Raw genomic sequence first — 25,676 nt, forward strand, 5'->3', positions numbered from 1 at the left:
GATCCATTGACTAATTATCCTCTTAATTATTCGAACAATAAAAAAAACTACACTATCCAAAACGTGTGGTAAGAAGATATTTATCCACAATGTTCCGTAAATATCTCATTTATTTACATTTTGAAACCTATCATCAAACTAAGTAACCAACCCTGAAATATTTAGTCAATTATCTTACAAAAGAAACTCAACAAATCCCCTATCATTGTGACAAAAACCCTTGATTTCACTCTCTATATATACTTAATGATCTTCCTAAAACACAGTCACAACGAAATAAGCATGGCAAAAGCAATCGCTTTAACTGTCTTTTTGTTCTTATTCTTGTCATTAATATCTCTAACCCTAGCAACAGATTATCCACTATTCACAAAGTCTCGATGGATCGTAAACAACAAGGGCCACCGCGTGAAGCTAGCTTGCGCGAACTGGCCTTCGCACCTCAAGCCAGTGGTAGCAGAGGGGCTGAGCAGCCAGCCAATGGATTCAATATCGAAAAAGATAAAAGACATGGGATTCAATTGTGTTAGGCTCACTTGGCCACTTGAATTAATGATTAATGACACTTTAGCCTTTAATGTTACCGTGAAACAATCATTTGAGAGATATGGATTGGATCATGAGCTTCAAGGGATTTACACTCACAATCCATACATTGTCAATACTCCTCTCATCAATGTCTTTCAGGTATAAATACATAATTAATCATGTGATTCTAGTATTACATAATTTCTTCAACTCAAACAAAAACTATTCTTTTCATGTTCAATTAAAAATCCATGGTTTTTAAATAAGTCATTTGTGACTGAAAAATATGACTAAAACATGTTTTATCTTATATTGCAATAATGATTATTTTTCCATTTCTTTTCAGATCTGATCATCGTTGTAATGAAAAAAATATATTTCACATGCTTCTTGTTTTTACTATATGATATCTTCTAACGCAAGGCAACATGTTTGTGTAGGCTGTGGTGTATAGTCTTGGGAGGCATGATGTGATGGTGATACTTGACAACCACAAGACCGTACCGGGGTGGTGTTGTAGCAACGATGACCCGGACGCGTTCTTTGGCGACCCAAAATTCAACCCGGATCTATGGATGTTGGGTCTTAAGAAGATGGCCACAATATTTATGAACGTGAAAAACGTTGTTGGTATGAGCCTGAGGAATGAACTTAGAGGCTACAATCATACATCAAAAGATTGGTACAAGTACGTATTTATAAATTCCATTTTCATTTATTTATCATAACGCCCATGTGAAGCTTGAAGGCCAAGGAAATTAATACACGTTAATTATCTGTCTATTTTAGATCTTAACAGATTATATTCCGTTGTGCTATACATAATTAAATCCACAATAATAGTTAAGTACAAGTACATTAAAAAATATATATTTATATTGGTTAATATAGGAATCCAATGTCCATCAATTTAACAACAAGAATCAACGCATATAAATAATAAATTAACTTGATTCTAACCTTTTTTTAAATAGAAAAAATGATTATTATTTTTCCACATGTAGGTACATGCAAAAAGGAGCAGAAGCAGTGCATACATCAAACCCTAACGTACTGGTCATACTCTCAGGGCTTAACTTCGATGCTGACCTAAGTTTCTTAAAAGATCGTCCAGTGAATCTTAGCTTCAAGAAAAAACTTGTCTTGGAGCTTCATTGGTATTCTTTCACTGACGGTACTGGTCAATGGAAGTCACACAATGTCAACGACTTTTGCAGCCAAATGTTCTCTAAGGAGCGTCGTACCGGCGGTTTTGTTCTCGACCAAGGCTTTCCTTTGTTCTTGAGCGAGTTTGGGACCGATCAAAGAGGTGGCGATCTTGAAGGAAACAGGTTCTCGACCAAGGCTTTCCTTTATAATTACATTTAGATATTTGCTTACCAATCAAAGCTTAAAGTACTTTTATCAACCGTATACCATTAGGTACATGAATTGTATGTTGGCATGGGCGGCCGAGAAAGATTTGGATTGGGCGGTTTGGGCGGTTACGGGAGTTTATTATTTCCGCGAAGGCAAACGTGGTGTAGTTGAAGCTTACGGTATGTTAGATGCGAATTGGCATAATGTTCATAACTATACTTATCTCCGTAGGCTCTCCGTCATTCAACCACCGCACACAGGTATTCATCAATCTTGCTTGTAATTTAACCAGATTATTATTACATATAGTTTGATGTAAATTTAATAAACAGGACCCGGTGTAAAGCACAATCATCACAAGAAAATATTTCATCCGTTAACCGGACTCTGCCTAGTGAGAAAGTCACACTGCCATGAGTCCGAGCTCACGTTAGGTCCATGCACAAAGGACGAACCGTGGAGCTATTCTCATGGAGGCATACTTGAGATCAGACGCGGTCACAAATCTTGCTTAGAAGGAGAAACAGCGGTCGGAAAAAGTGTGAAACTTGGCAGGATATGCACAAAGATTGAGCAAATATCGGCCACAAAGATGCATTTGTCGTTCAACACTAGTGACGGTTCGTTGGTATGCTTAGACGTGGATTCGGATAACAATGTTGTTGCTAATTCTTGCAACTGTTTGACCGGAGATACTACTTGTGAACCTGCAAGCCAATGGTTCAAAATCTTCTGAGGTTTATTTGTTGATTTAAGCTAAGAGAGAATAAATGTCTAATTAGGATTAGTGAATTGTTTAGTTATTCTACGTTTCCCTTCATAAGCTTCGTCCTCTGTGTTTTTATGGCAGAGAGAAGAAACAATTCTCCGAAACGATGACGATTTTGTATTGCCTTACTTCTTCACAAAGTTAACTCAAAACTTTTTAGGTTAGAACCCTAAAGCATTAATATTACCCTAGTTTTCATATTATCTTTTAAGGAAAAAAAACAAACAAAATTAGACCAATTTGATGAGAAAGTATGCAAAAATCCTCCACCTGAGGATTAAATTTGTGTAACTATTACAATCTTTTCACATATCACAATCAATCATTCCATACATGGCCAATACATAACCAATACAATTCTGTAATAGTAACTTACATATGATAATCTATTTTAGCTACTAAGCTTTACTATCTGGATCTCTTACACCTTCTACAAGATTCGGTTACTAGGTAACCAGCCTCTCCATCTCCATGTATCATGAAGACACTAATCATCAACATGTAATGCACACATCTAACTTATGCTACAAAACATCAAACAGATACAAGAAATGCTTACTTGGAACCATCATTGGTAATTCAGATAGCGGAGAGCAAGAGTATCATTAGGCTTTGAGTCTGACTATCAGATACCCATATACTTGACCTGAACCTGGCATATATAGCAGCTTGAAACTATAGAAATTGGAGTGATATCAAGAGCAACTGTAATTTCCTTTCCAGTTTCTAATACATGAGACTGCAAATAGTCTTCACCTTGGTCATTTACCGGCTATTCAAATCAAATTCTCCTGCTTCACGCCAGTTTTCTTGTTCCCCTGTCTCTCCATTCTCATTCTCCTCATCATTCAAGAAATCTTCTGAAGGTTCCTTGTCCTCTCTCTGACTGTTGTTTCCCCATCCATTCATCATCTCATCAGGGTTCATGTTACGTCCCTGTTCTCCCATCTCGTGGCTAAGCTGAATATTGCTGCCCTGATTTCCAACCGCATTAGCCCTTAATGGGTTACGAGCCATTATCTCAGCATGAGATTGAGACTGTCCAGCTTGAGCTAAAGCCGCCATCCGCAGCTTAGCCTCCTGAGCCTCCCGGCCAGCCTTCTCCCTATCCATTTCTGCTTTCAGTTCAATCAACGCTTTCCTTTCATCTTGTAGCAAAGCTTGTTCTACCATCAACCTTTCCTCAGATCTGAATTCTCCCATAGCTCTCTTTCGAGTTATTATGTTAAAAGCTAGTGCTTGCTTCTCAAACGTTGCCGTGAATTCAGCAACTTTCGCAGCAATGTTGTTATCCCATTGTTGAGAGCGGGACAAGGCCTGGCCTGTTGGGTCTGAATCAAGGATTCTATCATCCTCTTCTGCTTCGTAATCTGCTACGACATGATAAGGTAATAATCTGCACAGGTTGTAAGAATACACGCAATGTGAGTAGTGACCGCAGTAAACCAGAAACAGAATGTTCAAACAAGGCAATGGATCTATCTAGCAATTATAAACCTAATATTACGTCAATAGAACCTTTTCACACAGATATGGAAGAAGACAGGTAACAAAAATAGCAAGAATAATTAGTAATATCCACGGAACTCAGTAATGTTTCTCAACACTCAAAAGGAGGTATTTATAGCTTTTACGAGAAAAGACAGGACGTAATTCCAAATTGATCTCAAAGAAATGAGGACCATGCAGAGATGCCACATCAAACTCAGAGAGAAGAACAGGATCTCTTATACTTATAGACAGGGAAAATATAACAGATGCAGCATCTACCTTTTTCAGAAAGATACCTATTCAAGAAACTCATGCTTCCAGTAGACAAAGATCCCGTTTTTAATCTATAGTCACAATCTATAGTTGACCAAAAGGCTAACATATAGTATCATTCTAATTCTACTACCAAATAGGACAACAGAAAGCCTCAGGGCGACTCCTAAGGAGATAACAACTCAAAACCCAAAAAAACGTGATAGATCATTAAATTCAATTATTAATAGATAGATCAATGTTTGATATCATTAAATTGAGACTAGAAAACTATACTAATTGCTGCGGCTTTGATGAATTTCATCAAAAGTATATAAAGTTTGATAATTTGCATTTGATACAACAAACCTCTCGCAAGCATCTTCGAGAGAAGAGAAGGGTTGTTTAAAATTGGGGTGACAAACACGCCAAGCGTCCTGATAAGCGCATTGAAGCTCGATGTGATTCAATGGCCTCATCAATTTCTGCTGCTGCTGCTGTTGTTGTTGTTGCTGCATCATCTGCTGACTCGATACATTCTGCTGCTGCTGCTGTTGAAAATTCGGTGTCTGCTGTCCCAAATTAGGGTTAGGGGTAGGATTCTGCTGAGGCGGAGGATTAATGGGTCGGTTCTGAATCAACCCCGGTGGCCGGAGATGCACGTCGATGTTCGACGGGAATCTAGACATTGCTGCTTGTTGCTGTTGTTGTTTTTGCAATTGCTGCAATAGAAGCATTTGTTGTTGTCTCTGTTGTTGTTGTAGTTGGTGTTGATAGAGAAGTTGTTGTTGTTGCTGCTGCTGCTGAGGATTGTTGTTACCTCCCAATGGTGGCTTCGTGTCCTCCATTTTTGCTTTCTTTCTCTTTTAGGGATTCTATTTTGGGATTCTAGGGTTTTTCGGGGAAATGTTCTTCGCCGTGAATAATGGTTGTCTTGTCTAAGTGAGAGAAGAAAGAGGCTTGTGATTTATCTGGGCCAATCTAATTGGGCTTTTATGATTAAAGACCACAAATATTAAGCCAACTAATCAGACTAAACCGGGAAAACGATAGCCAAAGCTGAACCCGGGAAAACGATAGCCAAAGCTGAACCGAGAATGTTTCGATTTTGATTTTTGACCGTTCAATATCAAAAGTTATTTTTGATATCAGACATTATTTTACTATATGATTCAAGTAAAAAAATACATGAAATTACAGAGTAGTTGTCTTATAACCCTTAGGAAAAAAGAATGAAAATACATGTAATCTCTATGGACTTGCTTGAACAAAGGGCGTTTATGGCGTGTACATTCATTCATTACGGTCCAAAAACAAGTTCTTTCAAAGATCTAAACGGCGAGTTGTGACCATAAGCCACTGCATCTCTCCACAAAGCCAGTCCTGTTTCATACAAATGGGGGAAGAAACGGTTAAATGCGTTCAGAGAGTGATTTATGAACATCTCACACTTGAATATATGGTGGAAAACAAAAATGGAACGATGATAATGTAAGAGAGAGTATCTGTGAAGTAACCAACCTATCCATGAGATCAAACCAATTGTAGCTGCCACGAAGAATGACTGGCTGGTGCAATTTACCCTGTGGAGAATACCGGATTATCGATAAACTCATTTACTTGTGACAAAAGAGAGTTGTGTGCAAGGGTTCTTACAGGTATAAGCAAAGAATATTTCCATATCCATAAAAGAGAGTTGCCCATAGCGAACCAGTGAGCCTGCGTCATGGTTTAATGAATATCAAGCAGTTTTTTTACTACGGGTGAATATAGTTTAAGCTGAAAGGTTTCGAATTGAGAGAGCTTATATTTACCACATCAAATCACGGATAAATAGTGCTCGAGGGATCATAAGCCCGTTTCCCATCATCGAGAGCAACATTGTGATTGACGATAAGCCTTTTATGTTGTCCGGGTTTAGAAAATTTGTCCACTGAAGTGTAGAAGAACATCAGATATCCAATAGGGAAAGAGCAATTAGGAGAAAGTTCAAAGAACGAGAGAAAAAATGAGTTGTTATACCATTTGGGAAACTGGCATCCACATGAACATAAGAGTTGCTGTCCATCCAGATAAAGACCCTACAAACCTAACACCTTTCTCTGAAAGTTTCCCAGTTCGAGCCTGCATTCTTACCAGTAGGTAGTTAAGAGAAAAGAAGAACACTTATCCATATAAACAACTACACATCTTAACAGTTGTTTTGAAGGATCTACGAAACCAGGAATTAGTTGTCAGAGAATCCTAATACAGACTTGGAGAAAAAGCATCAAGGCCACCATTTTTTTTTTCTATAAAAAAGAAAACTCCTATTTCCTGACATAGTTTTTTTTGTTCATAAAGCCCAATAACAACACGAGGACTGAAGCGAAATTGCAATGAAAGAGATTCGGCATCCAACACTTAGCTCAATGCAAATGGTTACAATATTACCCAAGCTAATAATATGAAAACTTGTTAAAAAGGTTTCGAGATAATCTCCTAGAGGCTAAAAGTGACTGATATGACTAACCAATGTCAACACGTTACTTACAGATAAAATTATGGGGGGAAAGTAAAAAGTTTTTGAAAGCTTACCATGATTATAGCTGCCACAGCAATACCAAAAGCAGTTGTCCCAGGCAAGATACTGTTTGGTACAAGAGGGACAAATGTTGACCACATGATCTGCAATTTTCAAATTCGAAGTGTCGAATTAATTAAAACAAGTGTCTAGTCTAATGCCTTTGGAATACATGTCAATGGAATCCACTGAGCAAACCCAAAACTTAAAAAGGGAAAAGAGTAGTAAAGAGAGATTACTTGAGGAAGAACGGAGAGTCCACCAATAGTGATAACGTCTTCCCACAGTTGCCACACAGTTTTGCTAAGCTTACCGAAATAGTACAAACAGTTCACAATGAGACCGATGGTGACAACAGCTGAAGTAGCAACAAAATACTGAATAGGCATTGCTTCAGCCATTGTGAGCTGTGCAAGCACAATGTGAGTAGAGACCACTCCCAGTGTTTGCACCACAGCTGCTTCTTTTTCTCTCTTCTTAGCAAAATAAGAAAGCAACGAAAGGTTTCCTAACAAACCAGTCAACATTCCCTGTATCCAAAAAACAAACTCTAGCAGTTTCAGATTCTATCTATCACATCCACTAAATCCCCTGTAGAAAAAACTGATCTATGTAATATAATATCTTTCATTACCAGCCATGGGACAGCCGAAAGAGCGGTATTGTTTCCCGCCAAAAGATTCTGGGTATTGAGGATGATCTGAGGCAATTGGAGCATGAGAAACGGAATGTTTGCTCCACCGGAGAACTTGGCCGTCCATGAGTCCCATTCTTGGTATTCCTTAAATTTCCCCAAACCTGGATTTCCCTTTGAGAAAAAACCCAAAATAAAAAACATCCACCAACCAAAAATTAACAAAATTGAGCGTTTGATTTTAGAATTCATATGCTCAGAAATTCAAACCGCACCTGCTGATTCTCGTGAGGGAAGTCGGAGTCCGAGTCCGATTCCGAGTTAATTGAACGAACAGGAACGAGTCGGCGAGTCGAAACAATGGAATTCCACCGAGTCAAGCCATTGACGCCGGAACAAGAGACAGCACCACCGATAGACGCACGCTTTAGAGGCAGGCTAGAGAGCCGGGATGTAAAAACGAAGGAAGAGCGAGGAGAACACGGGAATATCAATACACGATCACCACCGAGAGACGTCGCGATGGCTTTACCTTCCATGGGAATGTGAGAGAATTATTGTAGTACTTGGGTTTGGAACAGAGAGGAGGAAGAAGAAGGGTACATCAGTGAAATCATGTAAGTGAGAGTGTTCTTGGGCCGGGAAAGAGATGCACGTGGACGGTTGGTATTATCGTTAATTGTAGCAATGATCATGTGCTCTTTTGTATTGATCCTAGATTTTGTTTTCTTCAAGTTTCGGTAACAGAGGATATAAAAATTGAGTCAAAACTAGAAGAAAAATTCAAAAACACGAATATCTTTTGAAATGGCTTGAAACCCAATAGCTTTGGCTAGAGAAAAGTCCATTATGTTGTGTAAGCCCATTATCTCACAAACGTCTTTTGCCAAAAACACAATTCTCAACAACTACACAATCGAAGTCGAACTCTCAGGATTCAATCTTGATACCAAAGAGAAACAGAAATAAACTAACATCATCGCTACTGTCGCCTATAATCTTGTGAGCTCTTTATCGTCTTCAATGGAAGGTAGACTTTCTTAAATGAATTGCTTTTGATAATTTTCAGTTTTCATTAGTCGATTGTGTAGTCGAGCTTCCAAAGCTGGATCCTTCAAAATTCCTTAGTGTTGGTGTTTGATTCAGTTCGATGATGTAAAAACTCAAATAAGAGTGATTCTAGAATGGGAAATTTTCTATAGAAAGGTAGACTCTGTTCTGCTGTCTCATTTTGAAGTTTTCCTTTTTGGATTACCAAACCTGCTAGCTTCTTACTCAATTTCACCTTTTTAGCAATCAATTTTTTCATCTGTTGACTTGAAAATTTCCGGGAAGTTTTATGTTTGAAATTGAGAGAAAGTGGGGTTTTTTTTTTGTTTTCAGGAAAGGTTTTCCAAAACTTTAATGTAGTACAGAGCTGCTACCGACAAAATAAGCAGTTTAAGACACGATACCAAAGAGAACCTGACCTGTTCATGTCTACTTTACTTCCCTGTCCAAGAGAGAAGATGGCATTTAACCTCAACTCTTCCATGCGTGCCCACACTTTGTCTAAATACCAGTTTGTTCTTTCAAAGCAAAGAACTTTTTACTGCAATGGTCCGTTCTAGGCTTCTTTAGTATTTTTTTCCCGGCATCAAATTTTTTATAGCCCTGCATTTGTGTATTGTTAAGCTTACCGAAATAGTACAAACAGTTCACAATGAGACCGATGGTGACAACAGCTGAAGTAGCAACAAAATACTGAATAGGCATTGCTTCAGCCATTGTGAGCTGTGCAAGCACAATGTGAGTAGAGACCACTCCCAGTGTTTGCACCACAGCTGCTTCTTTTTCTCTCTTCTTAGCAAAATAAGAAAGCAACGAAAGGTTTCCTAACAAACCAGTCAACATTCCCTGTATCCAAAAAACAAACTCTAGCAGTTTCAGATTCTATCTATCACATCCACTAAATCCCCTGTAGAAAAAACTGATCTATGTAATATAATATCTTTCATTACCAGCCATGGGACAGCCGAAAGAGCGGTATTGTTTCCCGCCAAAAGATTCTGGGTATTGAGGATGATCTGAGGCAATTGGAGCATGAGAAACGGAATGTTTGCTCCACCGGAGAACTTGGCCGTCCATGAGTCCCATTCTTGGTATTCCTTAAATTTCCCCAAACCTGGATTTCCCTTTGAGAAAAAACCCAAAATAAAAAACATCCACCAACCAAAAATTAACAAAATTGAGCGTTTGATTTTAGAATTCATATGCTCAGAAATTCAAACCGCACCTGCTGATTCTCGTGAGGGAAGTCGGAGTCCGAGTCCGATTCCGAGTTAATTGAACGAACAGGAACGAGTCGGCGAGTCGAAACAATGGAATTCCACCGAGTCAAGCCATTGACGCCGGAACAAGAGACAGCACCACCGATAGACGCACGCTTTAGAGGCAGGCTAGAGAGCCGGGATGTAAAAACGAAGGAAGAGCGAGGAGAACACGGGAATATCAATACACGATCACCACCGAGAGACGTCGCGATGGCTTTACCTTCCATGGGAATGTGAGAGAATTATTGTAGTACTTGGGTTTGGAACAGAGAGGAGGAAGAAGAAGGGTACATCAGTGAAATCATGTAAGTGAGAGTGTTCTTGGGCCGGGAAAGAGATGCACGTGGACGGTTGGTATTATCGTTAATTGTAGCAATGATCATGTGCTCTTTTGTATTGATCCTAGATTTTGTTTTCTTCAAGTTTCGGTAACAGAGGATATAAAAATTGAGTCAAAACTAGAAGAAAAATTCAAAAACACGAATATCTTTTGAAATGGCTTGAAACCCAATAGCTTTGGCTAGAGAAAAGTCCATTATGTTGTGTAAGCCCATTATCTCACAAACGTCTTTTGCCAAAAACACAATTCTCAACAACTACACAATCGAAGTCGAACTCTCAGGATTCAATCTTGATACCAAAGAGAAACAGAAATAAACTAACATCATCGCTACTGTCGCCTATAATCTTGTGAGCTCTTTATCGTCTTCAATGGAAGGTAGACTTTCTTAAATGAATTGCTTTTGATAATTTTCAGTTTTCATTAGTCGATTGTGTAGTCGAGCTTCCAAAGCTGGATCCTTCAAAATTCCTTAGTGTTGGTGTTTGATTCAGTTCGATGATGTAAAAACTCAAATAAGAGTGATTCTAGAATGGGAAATTTTCTATAGAAAGGTAGACTCTGTTCTGCTGTCTCATTTTGAAGTTTTCCTTTTTGGATTACCAAACCTGCTAGCTTCTTACTCAATTTCACCTTTTTAGCAATCAATTTTTTCATCTGTTGACTTGAAAATTTCCGGGAAGTTTTATGTTTGAAATTGAGAGAAAGTGGGGTTTTTTTTTTGTTTTCAGGAAAGGTTTTCCAAAACTTTAATGTAGTACAGAGCTGCTACCGACAAAATAAGCAGTTTAAGACACGATACCAAAGAGAACCTGACCTGTTCATGTCTACTTTACTTCCCTGTCCAAGAGAGAAGATGGCATTTAACCTCAACTCTTCCATGCGTGCCCACACTTTGTCTAAATACCAGTTTGTTCTTTCAAAGCAAAGAACTTTTTACTGCAATGGTCCGTTCTAGGCTTCTTTAGTATTTTTTTCCCGGCATCAAATTTTTTATAGCCCTGCATTTGTGTATTGTTTCCCTATTTTGCTTGGCAAAGAGATGTGGTGTTCCTTAAATCTCTTTTTTCTTGTTGAAATGGGTGCCTTACTTTGGAGTTTTCATTTGCAGCTACTTCGTCAAGTGCTACTGTGCCATCTCTTGACAAAAATGATTTTCTGAAGCTCCAAAACGGCAGGTGAACCATACATCACTTACCAGCTAATCATATATTTCTCTGTTCAACAACATTTAGAAAGTACTACAAATATCCACATTTTAGAATTCCATGTTGACTCACGCTACGTTTCATTGTTGAATCCCCAGTGATATTCGGGGTGTAGCGGTCACTGGGGTTGAGGGGGAACCTGTAAGCCTTCCTGAACCAGTGACTGAAGCCATAGCTGCTGCTTTTGGGCAATGGCTGTTACACAAGAAGAAGGCTGAATCCCGGCGTTTGAGAGTATCTGTTGGCCATGACTCTCGCATCTCTGCACAAACTTTGCTGGTATGTATCTATTTCCTTGATTTGTGGGACGTTTTCCATGTGGCAACAGTTGAGACATTAAGTATTAACCTCTAAGTATTTGGTCTACATATCTCTTTACTCGGAATTTTAGCCCAAGACGTTTTTGCACTTCTGGAAACAGTCTCTTTATGCAATGAATAAGTAATTTATCCACTGGAAATTTCATTGTTTACTTTGTAGGAGGCGGTTTCTCGAGGTCTTGGTGTTTCTGGATTAGATGTTGTTCAGTTTGGGTGAGTGGTGACTAGCCTTTGTTGTCCTCAACAGACGTAAATGAAAATTTCATTGTCAAATATTACAAAATTATATTCTCACTTGTTACTGGAAGCAATGCAACAATCAAGAATTTTGATAGTGTAGTGCTGCAAGGTCATATAATTGTTTGAATCACATTTCCCATATAACCTATTGAAGCACATCTCTTGAAAATTGGTTTATGTTTTTTTTTTTTTTTTTGCAGATTAGCATCAACACCAGCAATGTTTAATAGCACATTGACTGAAGATGAGTCATTCTTGTGCCCAGCTGATGGGGCTATTATGATAACAGGTGATTCATCAATCTCGATTTTCATAACAAGTAGTTTTCTCCTTATAATATAGTCAATAGTCATCACTAAGTGATACTTTTCCATTTTGTACCTCATATGGTACTATGCTATTATTTTGAGCAGCAAGCCATCTTCCTTACAACAGGAACGGTTTCAAGTTCTTTACCAGTGATGGAGGACTTGGGAAGGTTGATATCAAGAACATTTTGGAGCGAGCTGCAGATATTTACAAGAAGCTTTCTGATGAAAATTTGAGGAAATCACAAAGAGAAAGTTCTTCTATTACAAAGGTTGACTACATGTCAGTATACACCTCTGGTCTTGTAAAGGCAGTCCGGAAAGCAGCAGGAGATTTGGGTATTACTCCTTTGAGATATTTCTTTTTTCAGGAATCTTAGCATAATCAAGAAAGTTCTGAACTTCTATTTATCTGCTGCTAATATATCGAGCTTAATGTATGGCGTTTCTGATTCTTAGAGAAGCCTCTAGAGGGATTTCATATAGTTGTTGATGCTGGAAATGGAGCTGGAGGATTTTTTGCTGTAAGTCCAATGCTTATGTTTCTTACTTTCAGTTGTAGATAGGACTTGAAACTGAATTGTCTGTCCAGGCAGTTCGTTGTTTAGACCTGTCTGGAGTTGATTTTTTCTTAATCTGAAACCTGACAGGCCAAGGTGCTTGAGCCTTTAGGAGCAATTACTTCTGGCAGTCAATTTCTGGAACCAGATGGTATTATCTATGCGTATGAGTATATCTTGCCCTATTTTTAATTGATTGTTGATCAAACCTTTTGGATGATTTCAGGTATGTTCCCAAATCATATCCCTAATCCGGAAGATAAGGCGGCAATGGAAGCTATAACCAAGGCTGTTCTTGATAATAAGGCTGATTTGGGTATCATCTTTGATACTGATGTTGATAGGTAGTAACTGCAGCTATCTCTGTTACTTAGGAGAATTTATTAGATTGCCTCTTACAAAGATTTTTGTGAAGGTCTGCTGCTGTGGATTCATCTGGCCGTGAATTCAACCGTAATCGTCTTATTGCCTTGCTATCAGCCATTGTTCTAGAGGAAGTGAGATATGCTCTAACCATTCTACCACTACCGTGATTGGGTATCACATATATTGTGTATTAACAGTTTTTGTATTCTGATGTTTTTTCCTTGTCCATCCAGCACCCTGGCACAACTATAGTTACGGATAGTGTCACTTCGGACGGTCTGACCTCATTTATTGAGAAGAAGCTTGGTTAGCCAACAATTTACCACCATGTTGTTAATTTTCTCTGTGACTTTTTCACTGACCCAGACTTATTTTAGGCGGAAAGCATCACAGGTTCAAAAGAGGTTACAAGAATGTCATTGACGAAGCTATTCGCTTGGTAATAAATGATCGTATCTTTCGAGAACTCATGCTTCGGAGCCAATTGTTGTTAGCTATCTTAAGTTGTGTTAGAATTGATACAGTATCTAAAAGTGTTGAGTATAGAAAAGGGTATATTATTAAGTTGCAGTTGAGTTAGATAGAGAAACCATACATTCTGGCAGGAAAAGCTTACTCCGCCTTATGGACCATTGATAATTCTTATCTGAAATAGAAGTTGTGATGTGATGGCAGAACTCGGTTGGGGAAGAATCACATCTGGCTATAGAAACCAGTGGTCATGGAGCTCTAAAGGAAAACCATTGGCTCGACGATGGGGCCTATCTCATGGTTAGCATATTTTCTCATTTTTACATGATTTTCGTTGTTTGAAGAACAGAAAAAAGAAAACGAAGTTTGTCATTTGCAGGTAAAAATCCTGAACAAACTAGCTGCGGCCCGAGCTGCTGGTCAAGGGAGTGGCAGCAAAGTTTTAACAGATCTTGTTGAAGGTCTGGAAGAGCCCAAAGTGGCTTTAGAACTGAGGCTTAAAATCGACAAGAATCACCCTGACCTTGAAGGAAGGTATGATTGATGACTTGCTTCAGTTCTCGACTAGTTTTTTTATTGCATTTCACTAATTAGTGAAAATTGTAGTGATTTCCGGGAGTATGGAGAGAAGGTCCTGCAACACGTGTCGAACTCAATAGAAACAAATCCAAATCTTATAATAGCTCCAGTTAACTACGAAGGGGTGAGTGTTAGATATATGAGGGCTCCCTAGAATCTGCCTCCACTACATAGTATAAATCTTTCATCTCTTTTGCAAAAAATAGATCCGCGTTTCGGGCTTTGGTGGATGGTTTCTTCTCAGACTTTCTCTCCATGATCCTGTTCTTCCCCTTAACATCGAGGTAAACATATGTATAAAGCTTAACTTAGTTTCAGTATCTAAACTTTCACTCGAATTTTTCAATTGGACGCAGGCACAGAGTGAGGATGATGCTGTGAAATTAGGCCTTGTGGTTGCTACGACAGTGAAGGAGTTCAATGCTTTGGACACCTGTGCCTTGTCCAACCTCACTCACTCCTCCTAAGATTGGCATGGAACAATGTAGGTACTTGGTTTCTCTACATTGTCTATTAATTTCCTGGTGCTTGTTGTTTCTAATATCAAGAACTAATCAGTTCTTAATCTCCAAAATCCTCCAGGTAACAAATGCAAACAAATACAGAGAGTTCGAGTTTCTTTACTAAGACAATCATTGCATTGAAGTTATCAATAAGGTAGTTTTTACAGAGAAGACATGATCAATTTATTAGAGCTTTTGCTTCCTCTATTGAATACAACTTGACCATTAAACACGCCTTCAAGCTCTTCCACAAACCTCTGCATCGCCTTCTCTGGCAAACAAACCGGTACAACGATCCCTATCTCACCATTTCTCTTCTCAAATGAAACGTAGAAGCTAGCCCCCGGAAGGTCTTCAACTCCGGCTGTACCAATTCCTCCGTAAACTGGTTTCCCCCAAATTCCGAAATCAATATCTGCGAAAATTCTTACATCCGAAACCAAGTAAGCTCCGTCCGACGAGAAGCTTGGTCTTCCCTTTATCACCATCAGATCCGCAAGTGATCGCATGTACTCCTCCGTCACGCTCGATTTCGCCTCTTTTATTAGTCTCAGAGCAAACTCTAACGGTTTCTTAGTTAGTTCATTAGCTGTTGCGATTGCGACTGGGAACGCAAAGGCATTTCCGTAGTATCCTCGAGGTAGTGGTGGATTTTTAAGCTTAGAACGTGCGTTGACAATTAATATGAGCCGCATCTCCTTGTCCTGGTCTGGTCGTAGAGCGATGGTGCGATAACGCCATAAGAAAGACGTTAGCATTTCCATATTGGTGCTGCTGTTGACAAGATTTGGTGGGAGGAGCCTGCGTATTGCGGACATCTCGCAGGGACCGAAGAAGAGTGACCGGCCTACCAGATTGTCTCTTCTACTGCCGAGTTCTGTACCTATTGCCGGCATTTCGTCGTACTCTCGGTGTGCGTGTGTCACACGCAGCAGGACTCTGGCGCTCAGCAGGTGACGTTCCCACACCGGAGCAACCGTAGGTGCATGATAACCACGCACGAACTCGCACATCGTTTTGAGGAACAGCGTGAGACCGCCGGCATCGGACATTGCGTGGTTGATACGGACGGCGAAGATAAAACCGCCGCATTTCAAGCGCGTGACCTACACGAAAATGCATGACCGTCCCCAAAATTATTGTTACTACATCGCTTCTATTACATTTCACGTAATAACGTGAAGAAGTCTTATCATATTATTTTCATTTTGTTATAACAAAATAGGACAAAAAATATTCTTTGCAAAACATAAAACTCATTAATAACATTCGAAGAAACGTTAACCAAACTTTATTTCTATGTGTGTATTTCTTTTATAAATCGATACTATGTGAAACTGACCTGCATGAGCATCAAAGGAGTGTTGAGCATTTCACAAGAACCTTCAACGTTAAACAGAAGCTCTTCAAAGCAAGGGAAAGGAGGCTTAAGAGCATCCTTCTCTTCAAACTCAACAAGTGTCACGTCAGCATCAGCCTCAATAAACAAAACGCCTTCACCGGTACAATCCACAGCCAGTTTCCGGTTCGGTCCTTCCCGAAGCCTACCGGCGAACGGATAGTAGTAAACCAGCGTCTCTGCGAGAGCTCTCCGAATGACTGCGACAGGATCAGAGTTAGTAGTAGGGTTGTGTCTATAGAAAAAGATAGTGGGAATGTGAAATCTTAGTCCTTCTTGGTCGTCAATATCTGAGAGGGGTTTGAGCTCTCTTGGCGTTGGCTTCGCCGGAGAAACTAACTCCGGCTTCTGCCGGTAAATCTTAAACGTGAGTGACCCGGACATCGCGTTAGTTTGGTTGTACAGTCAGGATTATTTTGTGGTTACAAACTTATATTGATCTTATTATATTTATAGAAAGAGCGAAGTCTCAAGTTTGACATATCGTACTTTTACCAAAAAAAAAAAAAAAAAAGTTTGACATATCGTATAGCATTAAAACTAGTTTCTTACCAAAAAACTTTAATTAAAATAATACTATTTTTAATCAATTTTGTTTAGAGTTATTTCTCAATGAGAAACTCTCTTTCTTACATGTCGAGCTTTCTTCTTAGTTTATTTTTCTTTGTAACAAATCAAATCATTTATAGTTTATAACATTAACCTTTTTAAAAGAATCACATAAAAATTATCTTATATTAAGTTTCATTATGTATAAGTTTAAATTATATATTAATATTATTTTAAAGTTCGATTTATGTTTCATTGTGGTTTTAAAAATAATAAAACTCTTTAATAATATTATTTTTATAATTTATAGTACTATTTACTGTTGCTTTTAAAATTATGAATATTCATAAATATATTATTTACTTCTATAAATAAATATAATTATTAAGTATGAATGACTCTATTATGTAATTTGATATGTTTAAAAATATTAAATTGTAATATCTAATAATATAAATATTATATTGATAACTTATCAATAGGGATATCTCACTAATGAAATTATAATTTTAGTATGAGTTCTTCTAAATAAATTTTAGTATGTATTTTCATTGGTGTCAGATCATATAATATGGATCATATAACCTGACTGATGGATATCTCCAATGGTGAGATATCGAATCGTTGGATCATATAAACGTATGGATATCTCCAATGATCTGACCGACAACTTTAGCATTTTTCTGTTTTCAGATATACATGGACTAAAAAACTAGTTAAAAAGCGGTGGCGTTTGAATCTATCTTCCGAGAGTAAAAAAAGAACAAGTTGGTATATTTTATCGTCTTCATGCTTCATTGATCAGAGAAATTTCAAAGGTGTCTTTGGATATTGTTATAGAAGATTATGAGCATGTACAATCCACTTCTCCGTTGGAGTTTTCGGCTTTGTACTTTTTTCAAGTTACAATAAAGATATGGGTTTCTATTCATCGATCAGTATTAGTTTTTCTTAGAAAGATTTTGGGAAGCTTTGATGAATTGAACCGTATTTTATACCAGGTTAATTAGCACTTAGCAGGTCCGGACACATCTATTTCAGTTAAAAATATATGAATATTTGTTAACAAAAATATTGAACATTTCAGGTTCACTTTTATGTAAGCTTTGAAATAACATTTGTTTAGGTTTAGTTAAAAACAGTTCGGACACATTCATTTCAGACTAAACACATGTTTTAGATCCCCACTAGGAGTCTAGACTGTCTAGCACAAATGTAAAAAATGTGGTTCACAATACGATTATTTCTGGACCACCATGTGTGGTAGTACTATGATTATAACTAGTGAGAAGCATAAAACCATACAAGTTAAATCTGCTCTACGAGACTAGGGTTGCCTGAATTTTCAACCCTATACTAGTTGGAATCTTAACTTTCCACTCTAAATTTTTAGTCACTTGAAAAACCACCATAAAAAACTTTAATTTCGATAAAACTACACGTACTTTCGGATTTGTTGTTAAAACTATGCTTCCAATTGAACCGACCAGTTAACCGATAATTATATACCCGGTTTGAATTACCCAAAATTTAACCGAACCTAATTCGATTTTGACTCTATTTTAACCAAATTTTGACCCAGAAAATATATTCTCTAGAAGAAAAATACTATTTATTTATTTACATTTAATTTTGATAAAAATACTAAATTAATTAATTTTACCAAAATTCTTTTATAATAAAAATATATACCGCAAAATAATATAACAAAATAGACAACAAATTCTTTTTATAAATACAATGGTGTTATTTATATAAATGTATTTGGTATATACTCTAAATTTAATAATTCAAAGGTCATTTTCTTTTTTAAAACACATAATCATATATAAAAATATATATATATATATATATATATATATATAACTCATCTTGAATATATAAAAAGAAAACTGAATCTATAAAGAAAAATTGATTTATAAATACCATAATATATACTTTGATTGTGGTGTTTACGGATATATTTATATAAAAATAAATTTGGCATATTTTTTGAATTTTATTATATATATAAAGTTCAAAGGTCATAGCAAGAAAAATGAATATTTTGTTTTAAAAAAAGACATAGCTTTAAGTTTATAAGAAAATAGAGATGATTGCCAAAAGGAAAATGTATATGTTTGTATATTATCAAAATTTTATAACAAAATGTAGGCTCAAAATATAATTTGGGGTATATTTTGTCATATTAAGTTTTGTTAAAATTAAGTTATAATTTAATATTTTTAATTGTTTATCACAAATAAAAATTAATAAAAATACTTTTACTTCTTAAGAAGACAATTTATTTACATTTTTTGGGTCAAAATTGCTAAAATAGAATCAAAATCGGATTAATTTTGATTAAATTCTGGTTAAGTCAAACCGGATGAAAAATTATCAGTTAACTGGTCGGTTCAATTGGAGGCATAGTTTTAAGAACAAATCCGAAAGTATGTGTAGTTTTATCGAGATTAAAGTTTTTTATGATGGTTTTTTAAGTGGCTAAAAGTTTAGAGTGAAAAGTTGAGATTCCAACTAGTATAGGACCGAAAATTCAGCCAACCCATGAGACTATGATGCAATGCCTCTTTGGCTCTTTCCTCTTTTGATTTGACGTGACAAACCTTACATAGGACACTTCATTTATTGAACAGCCGAAATGAATTGGATGAAGAGCACGTTTATGTTTCAGTGAATTTATGAATTTGTGTGTAGAGATTCAAAATTATTCCAAAACAGAACTAACCAAAAGGAACAAGAACCGAAACCCAATAACTTTGGTATTCAGGTAAGAAAAAAAAAAGAACTTAAACAAGCTTTGCATTGTACAATGCACAAGAGAAACAAAAACATGTTCTCCATTCTTCAATGGCTGGACAAGGCCAAACAGTTTTCTAAAACCTGTTTCTTCCCTCACATTACACAACAATTTGGTGAAGACTCGAGCATGTCCGGAGACCTGTGAACATATATATATACAAAACTTAGTCACCTTGGGGTCTTTAAAGATCACAGAGATTCCAATAAGGAAGAAGACTTACATTTGGCCCAGACTAGCGAAATCAAAGCCAGGATCCATCTCTTGCACTATATCACTCGGTGGTTGTCCACACTCTTGCATCTTCTGCATTATCTCCATTATCTTGGTCGAATTGTTTGGTTCGTTCTCGTACACCAAGTTGAGTTCTTTGATAAGTTCATACTGGCGTGAATAACGATCGAATTCTTCCTTGTTTAGACTGGATTCATGCTCTTCTAGCCATTTTGGGTATCTTGCACCAATCTCTTTCATTGGTTCGTGAAGAATATCCTTCGATAACAGCTGTTGCATCATCGTGTCCACTATCGACTCCAAGTCCTAAACAAAAACATGGAAATTATGAAATGAGAAATCATAAAAACAAAACTTCTAGTGATCAAGACTACTTTCAAATGGTTCTGCAAACTAATTCTCATCTTCAATTGTGGTTTTTTCGATATTAGTATCAGTATCACTACTATTAACACAGCCTTCAAAACTACTTTGCAACATGTGTTACTACTCTGCAACAACCTTAACTAGATGAAACTTTAGTAATCTAATCTAATCAGAGAACTTGAAGATAAAGAGAACATTAAACTAGATAAGTATAGCAAGAAGTAACAACTCAGTTTGTGTATACTTACGTTAGACCCAGTAAGATTCTCGAATTGCTTGATCCAATCTTCAACCATAGCATCATCAGAACCTGTAGGTTGCTGCTTCGATGACAAGGACTCAAGTCCCTTCACAGTTTCTCTAGTTTGTTCCCTGAGTTTATCAAGTGCCTCAGTAACATGGTCCTCTTTAGCAATCTTTTTCTTTCCTTTCTTCTTACTCCTCATATCTGGTAACCCCATTCCAAGACCTTGAACCCCACTTGGCAATGACTCTGTCTCTTTTTTATCACCCTCTTCTTTCTTAACCCCTCCATTTCTACATAAATCCAAAGCTAATCAACACCACAATTCCCACCAAAAACATAACAGAACCTCTAATTTAGTATTGATGTAACCACAATCTCAAAACTCTAGAGCTAAGTAATCTAACCACGTGGCATAGATACAATTAGAGAGAGACAGAGATTATGAGAAAAAGGAGTAACCTTTGAGTAAGATTAAGATCCTTGAAATCATCCAAGGCACCTGAGAAAGACCCAGAATTCTAAATTATAGAAAACGAACCCACAAGAACAAAAACGTTTTTCACCAATCACCTAGAATTGGTGAACATGTTATCAAATCAAATTAAAATTCGTTAGGAAATTATTACTATCGAGAAGCTCGTCTAAGTCATCGGTGTGAGTATCGTTGGCCATATTCTCGAGTCTCTCTTCCTCAACTCTCGAAGAAACTCACAAAATTCGAAGAGGAAGAGAGAATTATCGCATTGAAGAGAGAAACAAATTTCCAAAGGCGGTGTTGTTCAATTGATCAAGTTCAGGATTCGATCCAACGGCTGACATTATTTCCATTAAAGAATTATATTATTAAAATCTTAAAATGACTTGAAACCACGAAAGCCCATTAAGTTTAACTGTGTTGTGTCGTAAGCCCATTTTTTCAAGAACCAACGACATTGCCACAGAACATTTTTTTTTTTTTTACTCGCAAGTCTCTCAAGCAATGGCGCAGACATTAATGGCGACAACTCGTCCGTACGTTCTTCTCTCTTCCACAAGAGCGAGTCTTTATCGCCTTTTTCAATCTTCAAAGAGACCCTTCGCTTCATTCTCAGCTCCTCTCGTGAGATTCACTAACTCGAGATGTGTAAGCGCCGTTTTGTCTCGTAAAGAGACTGCGCCGTCGTCGATTTACGGCAATAGAGTTTCTAGGGTTTCTGGGTTTGGTGCTTTGGACATTCGCAGCCTTAATTTCAGTACTAAATCCTCTCAAATCAATGATGCTGGTTCTATTGATCAAACCCTTATGCAATCCATGGAGCTAAAGGTTGGATTTTTATACCTCATTAACTAATTTCAGTGAAATTGATTCATTGTGTATGTTTCAGTGTCAATTCAATTTATAGGTTATAGTATTATTAGTGAATTTTTGAAGGAATTGATTGGATACTTGGTATTGGCAACATGTGTCATATTTAGTTGATGGAAACTTGGTATTGGCAACACGATTGCTCTCAGTAGCTCCAAAATGATCAAGATCACTAAGCTAAGATAATTAATGAGGAATCATGTCTCTTACTTATATGATTGAAGCAAACGATTCTTTTTTTCGATTTATCAACACATGTCTCTCTACTTATGAGGTTTTGGCTTCATTTGCAGATCAAAGAACAATTGAATGCAGAGTCGGTTACTGTAACGGATATGTCTGGAGATGGACGTCATGTCTGGTAAGTACTCTGATTTAACTCATTTTTGTCTTCCAATGATGATTCTTTATTACACTTGAGTGAAGTTGCAGATGTGTGTTATCACTGTTATGGATAGTGTTTAGTGAAGTTTGTTAGATATATAGATAAATTCATATTTTGAGATTCCTTTTCTTTCATTTTAATCACAAAAAAGTTTCAGGTTCAACAAGTAGTAGAATCATCAAAGTTGGGATATAAGTTAGTACTTATTCTTCTGCTCTTGATGGAATCCAGTCATAGATTCTTACTTTAACTTGTCATATTAGATGGTTCTGTTACTTAATACCAGTTTTGCTTAATATTTGTAGCATCAATGTGGTATCATCGGCTTTTGAGGGACAATCTGCAGTGAACAGACAAAGGATGGTCTACAAAGCCATTTGGGAAGAGCTTCAGAACGTTGTTCATGCCGTTGATCAAATGACAACAAAGACTCCTTCTGAAGTTTGAAGCGTTAAATTTTCCGAACTCTAAAAGGCTTCAATATCTTATATTATTTGATTAGCTGACAATGCTGTTTGTTTTATCAAAAAGAAAAAAGCAAAAGGAACTGATATACAGCTTTTGGTTATTTTTTAAGTACTTTGATTGGTTCTCTTGCAACCCGCCAACACATGTTAAGTGTTGGAGCGTTTGCGGTTTGCGGTTACACGTGTTTGGCGTTTTCAATCGCTCTAAATGAATAAGAACAAAATTAGCGTTTGTGGTGGCGGATTATCTTCAAAATAAACTTTATTCTCTACTAGCTAATGTTATCATTTCAAAAAAAAAAATTTAGTCGATAAATAGATTAAAATATATTTGTGGTCATAAAAATTATATGTATGCATGGAAACGTATCAATTCAAAACTGAAAAGTTTTTTGCAATGAAAATTGTAAGATTTATAATAATATGATTGTTGCTTTTATATACATGTTACATGCATGAATAGTGAATAACTGAATATTGAACTACTATGGTTGATTTGGGAACCGTATTAGCCATCAACTAGACAAAAATCGTTTATATCAGTAGTAGCAACACTTAATAATGGTTACAACTAGTCCATCTGCTCAAATTCCCATATCTTTACTTTAGCTACATGGATTAACAGTTTTTTTTTTTTTGTTATCGGTTATTATACCATCATTAGAAACATAATGTTGTTTTGTAAAAAAAGAAAACACTCATATTGTTACAACTTGGAAACATAAGTTCATTTAACTCCAATTATTACAAGTAGACAAACATAGGTTTTATAGATACTATACTACCACAACCCATCACATGTTTTTTTTCACATTATGATTGGTATTTACAAAACATAGTTGTTATAGATACTACCACAAGGTCCACAACCCATCACATGTTTTTTTTCACATAATGATTTTGATATTTTACAAGGTCTTGAAGTGAAAAGGAGAAAATGAAGAATGAACAGTGTGCGAAAACACACTATGTTCATTCCTTCATTTTACTATGAACACATATATATGTATGTGTAGAAGATACTACATGAATATTCTTAAGCAGCTTTGTTTCACCTTGGTATTAGTTCTCGCGGCAATGACGGCGATTAGGCCCGGACGGTTTTTCATAGGAAAGTTGAGCTTTTTCATAGGAAAATTGAGCTCTCCTTGGCAAGTTATGTCTTCTTGATGGACCTGAAGGTGGAACCGGATATACTCTATGACCCGGCGGGTGGGTTTTCTTGCCGGTAGTTGCATTATGATGATGATGATGATGATCCTGATGACAGTTGAGGAACCGGAGTGTTGCTCCGGCGGTTATCGCCGAAAGAAGGACAACAAGGAAAAGCAACGTTGAAAAAAGTTGAGAGAGAGACATTACTCTAGCTAGAGAAAGCTTGTGAAGTATATATCTATCTTGTTGCACACTGGAGTAGTGTATATAAATGATTACGATTTTTTTTTTTTGTGATAAGTTTTTTTTTTTCTTTTCTTTTTTTGTAACGCTTATAACTTTGGGCAGAGTTTTTGATGTGTTTTTCGGGGTTACAAGTGTTTGCGTAACTAAAAAAGCAACTCTAGTTAATGAAAGTGCTTAAGTTACTTTGCTTTTTCATTCTCGAGTCGAACCTTTTTTGACTTCTTATTCATAACTGCAATATAAATATTATTATAATCATTGCAAGGAATCTAGGTTTTAGTTCAAGTTTCTAGATTTTGAATTTTTGGTTTTCAAAAACAATTTTATCTAACTAGAATTAAATTTAGTATGAATCGAATGATCAATGTCGTACGATAAGTTAAAAACGGATTTGCTCTCCGTCTGCGGCTTTTAATGAAGTACATTTCGTACATTGATAAAACGAATACAATACAAAATAATAAAACTAAATTATAAGTGTAAGAACATCTAGACAAATCTTATTTCAACCTCATCTAATTTAATCTCTTTATCTTAAACTCCAAGATAAGATAGTATGATACACAGTATTATTTTGTTCGGTCATGGAAGTGTTATTTTTCCGTATGGTTTCAAATTCAATCGCAAATTACCAATATAAGTCAATTATGAACAATAATATTCCTAATGTCACTCTATTCTGGAATTGATCTTTTTTTGTTTGTAAAGTAGTGCTTTAAACGTTACATGTTTTTACATAGAATTGAACAATAGTTATTAGTTCTAAACTGGTTCTCCAACCTATTGATCATTCATTCCTTTTTTCCTCCAAAAAAACTTTGGAAATGGCTGGAAAAGCTAAATATTAAACACTAACCCATAAAATTTAGTCATAAACAAATTATTATTTAATAAAACAGTCTATTTCTAATTTAGATTTCTTATAAACTAATTCCCTTTCTACATTTTTATTTTAAAACTCATATTTTATTTAAAAATTTCTTATCTTTATTAGACTTAAAATGATTGGACATAGTTTTAAAAAAAGTTAGTGGTCCGAAGTTTTATGAATCCGAGGATTTAGATACAAAAACTTACATTGGATTTGTCGTGTCTGAATTACTTGTCGGCGATGCAATTATTGTCTTTTGTCGGCGATGCAATAGCATTGGAATACAATTTAAGTCAACGATTGATATCAAAGATTAACTTTATATATTGTGTGTTTTCCCTTATGCCGTTATTAAGTCCATAAATTAGGGATCGTTTAGAATCTCCTTCCATCCTAATCTGTCTAAAACCGCGGATCCATAGTGTATGTAATACGTGTGAGAAGTTTAATCGTTCTCACTCACATGTTGTCTAATTGTGAATTTTCTGCCGTTACAAAAGTGCTTGGATGGTCTCGAGTAATCCATATCGATCCAATCATCTCATTTGGACCACACTCGCGGTATCCACTTGACCCTCTGATGTATTCTCCGTCTACCCATATGCGGTTAATTTCATTTTATCTAATCGTTCATTACTTTTTAACTTTATCAGACGATTCTGAAATCTGATAATTAAATATTTTATCTTTTCTGAATACTCATTTTACTTTTCTAGATCAATTTTTTTTTTTGCTATGACTTTATTCATATCAATGTGATCTAATTAGTAATTAACTAAACACCCTGCATTCCTAATAACTTGATAGGC

At 36.5% G+C, this 25,676-nt stretch overlaps 9 protein-coding genes across 20 annotated transcripts; 4 read left to right on the forward strand and 5 right to left on the reverse strand.

The window, feature by feature from the left end:
• Positions 1–282: 282 nt before the first annotated feature.
• AT5G17500 (Glycosyl hydrolase superfamily protein) lies at positions 283–2,828 on the forward strand (the record flags this gene model as incomplete). Its single annotated transcript, NM_121756.2, has 5 exons — positions 283–687; positions 969–1,216; positions 1,533–1,859; positions 1,951–2,147; positions 2,220–2,828. The coding sequence occupies 5 exons, from the start codon at positions 283–285 to the stop codon at positions 2,621–2,623; spliced, it is 1,581 nt and encodes a 526-aa protein (NP_197252.1). The 3' UTR covers positions 2,624–2,828.
• On the reverse strand, positions 2,222–5,385 carry AT5G17510 (mediator of RNA polymerase II transcription subunit-like protein). Of its 2 annotated transcripts, NM_001343505.1 has the most exons (3): positions 4,769–5,299; positions 3,216–4,052; positions 2,222–2,594 (listed from the first exon to the last, which is right to left on the reverse strand). In NM_001343505.1, exons 1-2 carry the CDS (start codon positions 5,245–5,247, stop codon positions 3,422–3,424), a joined length of 1,110 nt encoding a protein of 369 aa, NP_001318586.1. In that variant the 5' UTR covers positions 5,248–5,299; the 3' UTR covers positions 2,222–2,594; positions 3,216–3,421. The 2 variants fall into 2 exon arrangements, with proteins under 2 accessions (NP_001318586.1, NP_197253.1); NM_121757.4 differs by lacking the exon at positions 2,222–2,594 and having other exon boundaries at positions 2,833–4,052; positions 4,769–5,385.
• Positions 5,386–5,471: 86 nt separating this feature from the next.
• RCP1 (root cap 1 (RCP1)) lies at positions 5,472–8,321 on the reverse strand. 2 transcript variants are annotated; one of them, NM_121758.4, is made up of 9 exons: positions 7,872–8,321; positions 7,597–7,770; positions 7,202–7,492; positions 6,977–7,066; positions 6,422–6,523; positions 6,214–6,332; positions 6,056–6,118; positions 5,921–5,982; positions 5,472–5,782 (listed from the first exon to the last, which is right to left on the reverse strand). In NM_121758.4, the coding sequence occupies exons 1-9, from the start codon at positions 8,133–8,135 to the stop codon at positions 5,700–5,702; spliced, it is 1,248 nt and encodes a 415-aa protein (NP_568349.1). In that variant the 5' UTR covers positions 8,136–8,321; the 3' UTR covers positions 5,472–5,699. The 2 variants fall into 2 exon arrangements, with proteins under 2 accessions (NP_568349.1, NP_001330869.1); NM_001343506.1 differs by having other exon boundaries at positions 5,487–5,782; positions 7,597–8,320.
• Positions 8,322–8,438: 117 nt separating this feature from the next.
• Positions 8,439–9,250, forward strand: AT5G17522 (phosphoglucosamine mutase family protein). The gene is made up of 2 exons (NM_001343507.1): positions 8,439–8,626; positions 8,980–9,250. The coding sequence occupies exons 1-2, from the start codon at positions 8,620–8,622 to the stop codon at positions 9,204–9,206; spliced, it is 234 nt and encodes a 77-aa protein (NP_001330868.1). The 5' UTR covers positions 8,439–8,619; the 3' UTR covers positions 9,207–9,250.
• On the reverse strand, positions 8,490–10,254 carry AT5G17523 (maltose excess-like protein). The gene is made up of 4 exons (NM_001125768.3): positions 9,872–10,254; positions 9,597–9,770; positions 9,182–9,492; positions 8,490–8,708 (listed from the first exon to the last, which is right to left on the reverse strand). Exons 1-4 carry the CDS (start codon positions 10,133–10,135, stop codon positions 8,672–8,674), a joined length of 786 nt encoding a protein of 261 aa, NP_001119240.2. The 5' UTR covers positions 10,136–10,254; the 3' UTR covers positions 8,490–8,671.
• Positions 10,255–10,372: 118 nt separating this feature from the next.
• Positions 10,373–15,054, forward strand: AT5G17530 (phosphoglucosamine mutase family protein; the record flags this gene model as incomplete). 7 transcript variants are annotated; one of them, NM_180508.2, is made up of 20 exons in its annotated part: positions 10,439–10,626; positions 10,743–10,802; positions 10,980–11,195; positions 11,360–11,426; positions 11,555–11,735; positions 11,937–11,989; positions 12,217–12,305; positions 12,430–12,663; positions 12,784–12,848; positions 12,975–13,035; positions 13,111–13,228; positions 13,300–13,381; positions 13,484–13,556; positions 13,628–13,689; positions 13,926–14,021; positions 14,101–14,255; positions 14,328–14,424; positions 14,507–14,584; positions 14,657–14,788; positions 14,883–15,052. In NM_180508.2, the coding sequence occupies exons 3-19, from the start codon at positions 11,072–11,074 to the stop codon at positions 14,765–14,767; spliced, it is 1,746 nt and encodes a 581-aa protein (NP_850839.1). In that variant the 5' UTR covers positions 10,439–10,626; positions 10,743–10,802; positions 10,980–11,071. The 7 variants fall into 7 exon arrangements, with proteins under 7 accessions (NP_001190326.1, NP_001332304.1, NP_001332305.1 ...); NM_001343508.1 differs by having other exon boundaries at positions 10,507–10,598; positions 10,676–10,802; positions 14,657–14,784; positions 14,883–15,054; NM_001203397.2 differs by lacking the exon at positions 10,743–10,802 and having other exon boundaries at positions 10,373–10,626; positions 14,657–14,784; positions 14,883–14,918.
• AT5G17540 (HXXXD-type acyl-transferase family protein) lies at positions 14,891–16,633 on the reverse strand. Its single transcript, NM_121760.3, has 2 exons — positions 16,146–16,633; positions 14,891–15,909 (listed from the first exon to the last, which is right to left on the reverse strand). The coding sequence occupies exons 1-2, from the start codon at positions 16,584–16,586 to the stop codon at positions 14,965–14,967; spliced, it is 1,386 nt and encodes a 461-aa protein (NP_197256.1). The 5' UTR covers positions 16,587–16,633; the 3' UTR covers positions 14,891–14,964.
• A 2,684-nt stretch (positions 16,634–19,317) lies between these two features.
• Positions 19,318–21,208, reverse strand: PEX19-2 (peroxin 19-2). 2 transcript variants are annotated; one of them, NM_121761.3, is made up of 5 exons: positions 21,025–21,208; positions 20,858–20,897; positions 20,400–20,688; positions 19,775–20,091; positions 19,318–19,692 (listed from the first exon to the last, which is right to left on the reverse strand). In NM_121761.3, exons 1-5 carry the CDS (start codon positions 21,068–21,070, stop codon positions 19,647–19,649), a joined length of 738 nt encoding a protein of 245 aa, NP_568351.1. In that variant the 5' UTR covers positions 21,071–21,208; the 3' UTR covers positions 19,318–19,646. The 2 variants fall into 2 exon arrangements, with proteins under 2 accessions (NP_568351.1, NP_001332000.1); NM_001343512.1 differs by having other exon boundaries at positions 19,366–19,692; positions 20,858–21,195.
• A 53-nt stretch (positions 21,209–21,261) lies between these two features.
• AT5G17560 (BolA-like family protein) lies at positions 21,262–22,868 on the forward strand. 3 transcript variants are annotated; one of them, NM_001343513.1, is made up of 3 exons: positions 21,262–21,701; positions 22,037–22,323; positions 22,434–22,868. In NM_001343513.1, exons 1-2 carry the CDS (start codon positions 21,378–21,380, stop codon positions 22,106–22,108), a joined length of 396 nt encoding a protein of 131 aa, NP_001330623.1. In that variant the 5' UTR covers positions 21,262–21,377; the 3' UTR covers positions 22,109–22,323; positions 22,434–22,868. The 3 variants fall into 3 exon arrangements, with proteins under 3 accessions (NP_001330623.1, NP_001330622.1, NP_197258.1); NM_001343514.1 differs by having other exon boundaries at positions 22,037–22,104; positions 22,280–22,868; NM_121762.3 differs by having other exon boundaries at positions 22,037–22,104.
• Positions 22,869–25,676: the final 2,808 nt, after the last annotated feature.

This window comes from Arabidopsis thaliana, chromosome 5 (genome assembly GCF_000001735.4).
Source record: "Arabidopsis thaliana chromosome 5, partial sequence".
Taxonomy (NCBI): Eukaryota; Viridiplantae; Streptophyta; class Magnoliopsida; order Brassicales; family Brassicaceae; genus Arabidopsis; species Arabidopsis thaliana.

Excerpts from the sequence above, each read along its gene's own strand:
- AT5G17560 (NM_121762.3), top strand. The coding sequence starts at position 21,378 with ATGGCGCAGACATTAATGGCGACAACTCGTCCGTACGTTCTTCTCTCT. Across the intron at positions 21,702-22,036 it reads TGCAATCCATGGAGCTAAAG|ATCAAAGAACAATTGAATGC; the intron begins GTTGGATTTTTA and ends CTTCATTTGCAG. Across the intron at positions 22,105-22,433 it reads GGAGATGGACGTCATGTCTG|CATCAATGTGGTATCATCGG; the intron begins GTAAGTACTCTG and ends TAATATTTGTAG.
- AT5G17523 (NM_001125768.3), bottom strand. The coding sequence starts at position 10,135 with ATGGAAGGTAAAGCCATCGCGACGTCTCTCGGTGGTGATCGTGTATTG. Across the intron at positions 9,771-9,871 it reads TCCCTCACGAGAATCAGCAG|GGAAATCCAGGTTTGGGGAA; the intron begins GTGCGGTTTGAA and ends TTTTTCTCAAAG. Across the intron at positions 9,493-9,596 it reads TTTCGGCTGTCCCATGGCTG|GGAATGTTGACTGGTTTGTT; the intron begins GTAATGAAAGAT and ends TTTTGGATACAG.
- AT5G17510 (NM_001343505.1), bottom strand. The coding sequence starts at position 5,247 with ATGGAGGACACGAAGCCACCATTGGGAGGTAACAACAATCCTCAGCAG. Across the intron at positions 4,053-4,768 it reads CTCGAAGATGCTTGCGAGAG|ATTATTACCTTATCATGTCG; the intron begins GTTTGTTGTATC and ends CAACCTGTGCAG.
- PEX19-2 (NM_121761.3), bottom strand. The coding sequence starts at position 21,070 with ATGGCCAACGATACTCACACCGATGACTTAGACGAGCTTCTCGATA. Across the intron at positions 20,689-20,857 it reads GATCTTAATCTTACTCAAAG|AAATGGAGGGGTTAAGAAAG; the intron begins GTTACTCCTTTT and ends GGATTTATGTAG. Across the intron at positions 20,092-20,399 it reads AGAATCTTACTGGGTCTAAC|GACTTGGAGTCGATAGTGGA; the intron begins GTAAGTATACAC and ends GTTTTTGTTTAG.
- AT5G17540 (NM_121760.3), bottom strand. The coding sequence starts at position 16,586 with ATGTCCGGGTCACTCACGTTTAAGATTTACCGGCAGAAGCCGGAGTTA. Across the intron at positions 15,910-16,145 it reads CTCCTTTGATGCTCATGCAG|GTCACGCGCTTGAAATGCGG; the intron begins GTCAGTTTCACA and ends ATTTTCGTGTAG.
- RCP1 (NM_121758.4), bottom strand. The coding sequence starts at position 8,135 with ATGGAAGGTAAAGCCATCGCGACGTCTCTCGGTGGTGATCGTGTATTG. Across the intron at positions 6,119-6,213 it reads TTTATCCGTGATTTGATGTG|GCTCACTGGTTCGCTATGGG; the intron begins GTAAATATAAGC and ends ACCATGACGCAG. Across the intron at positions 5,983-6,055 it reads AATATTCTTTGCTTATACCT|GGTAAATTGCACCAGCCAGT; the intron begins GTAAGAACCCTT and ends TATTCTCCACAG.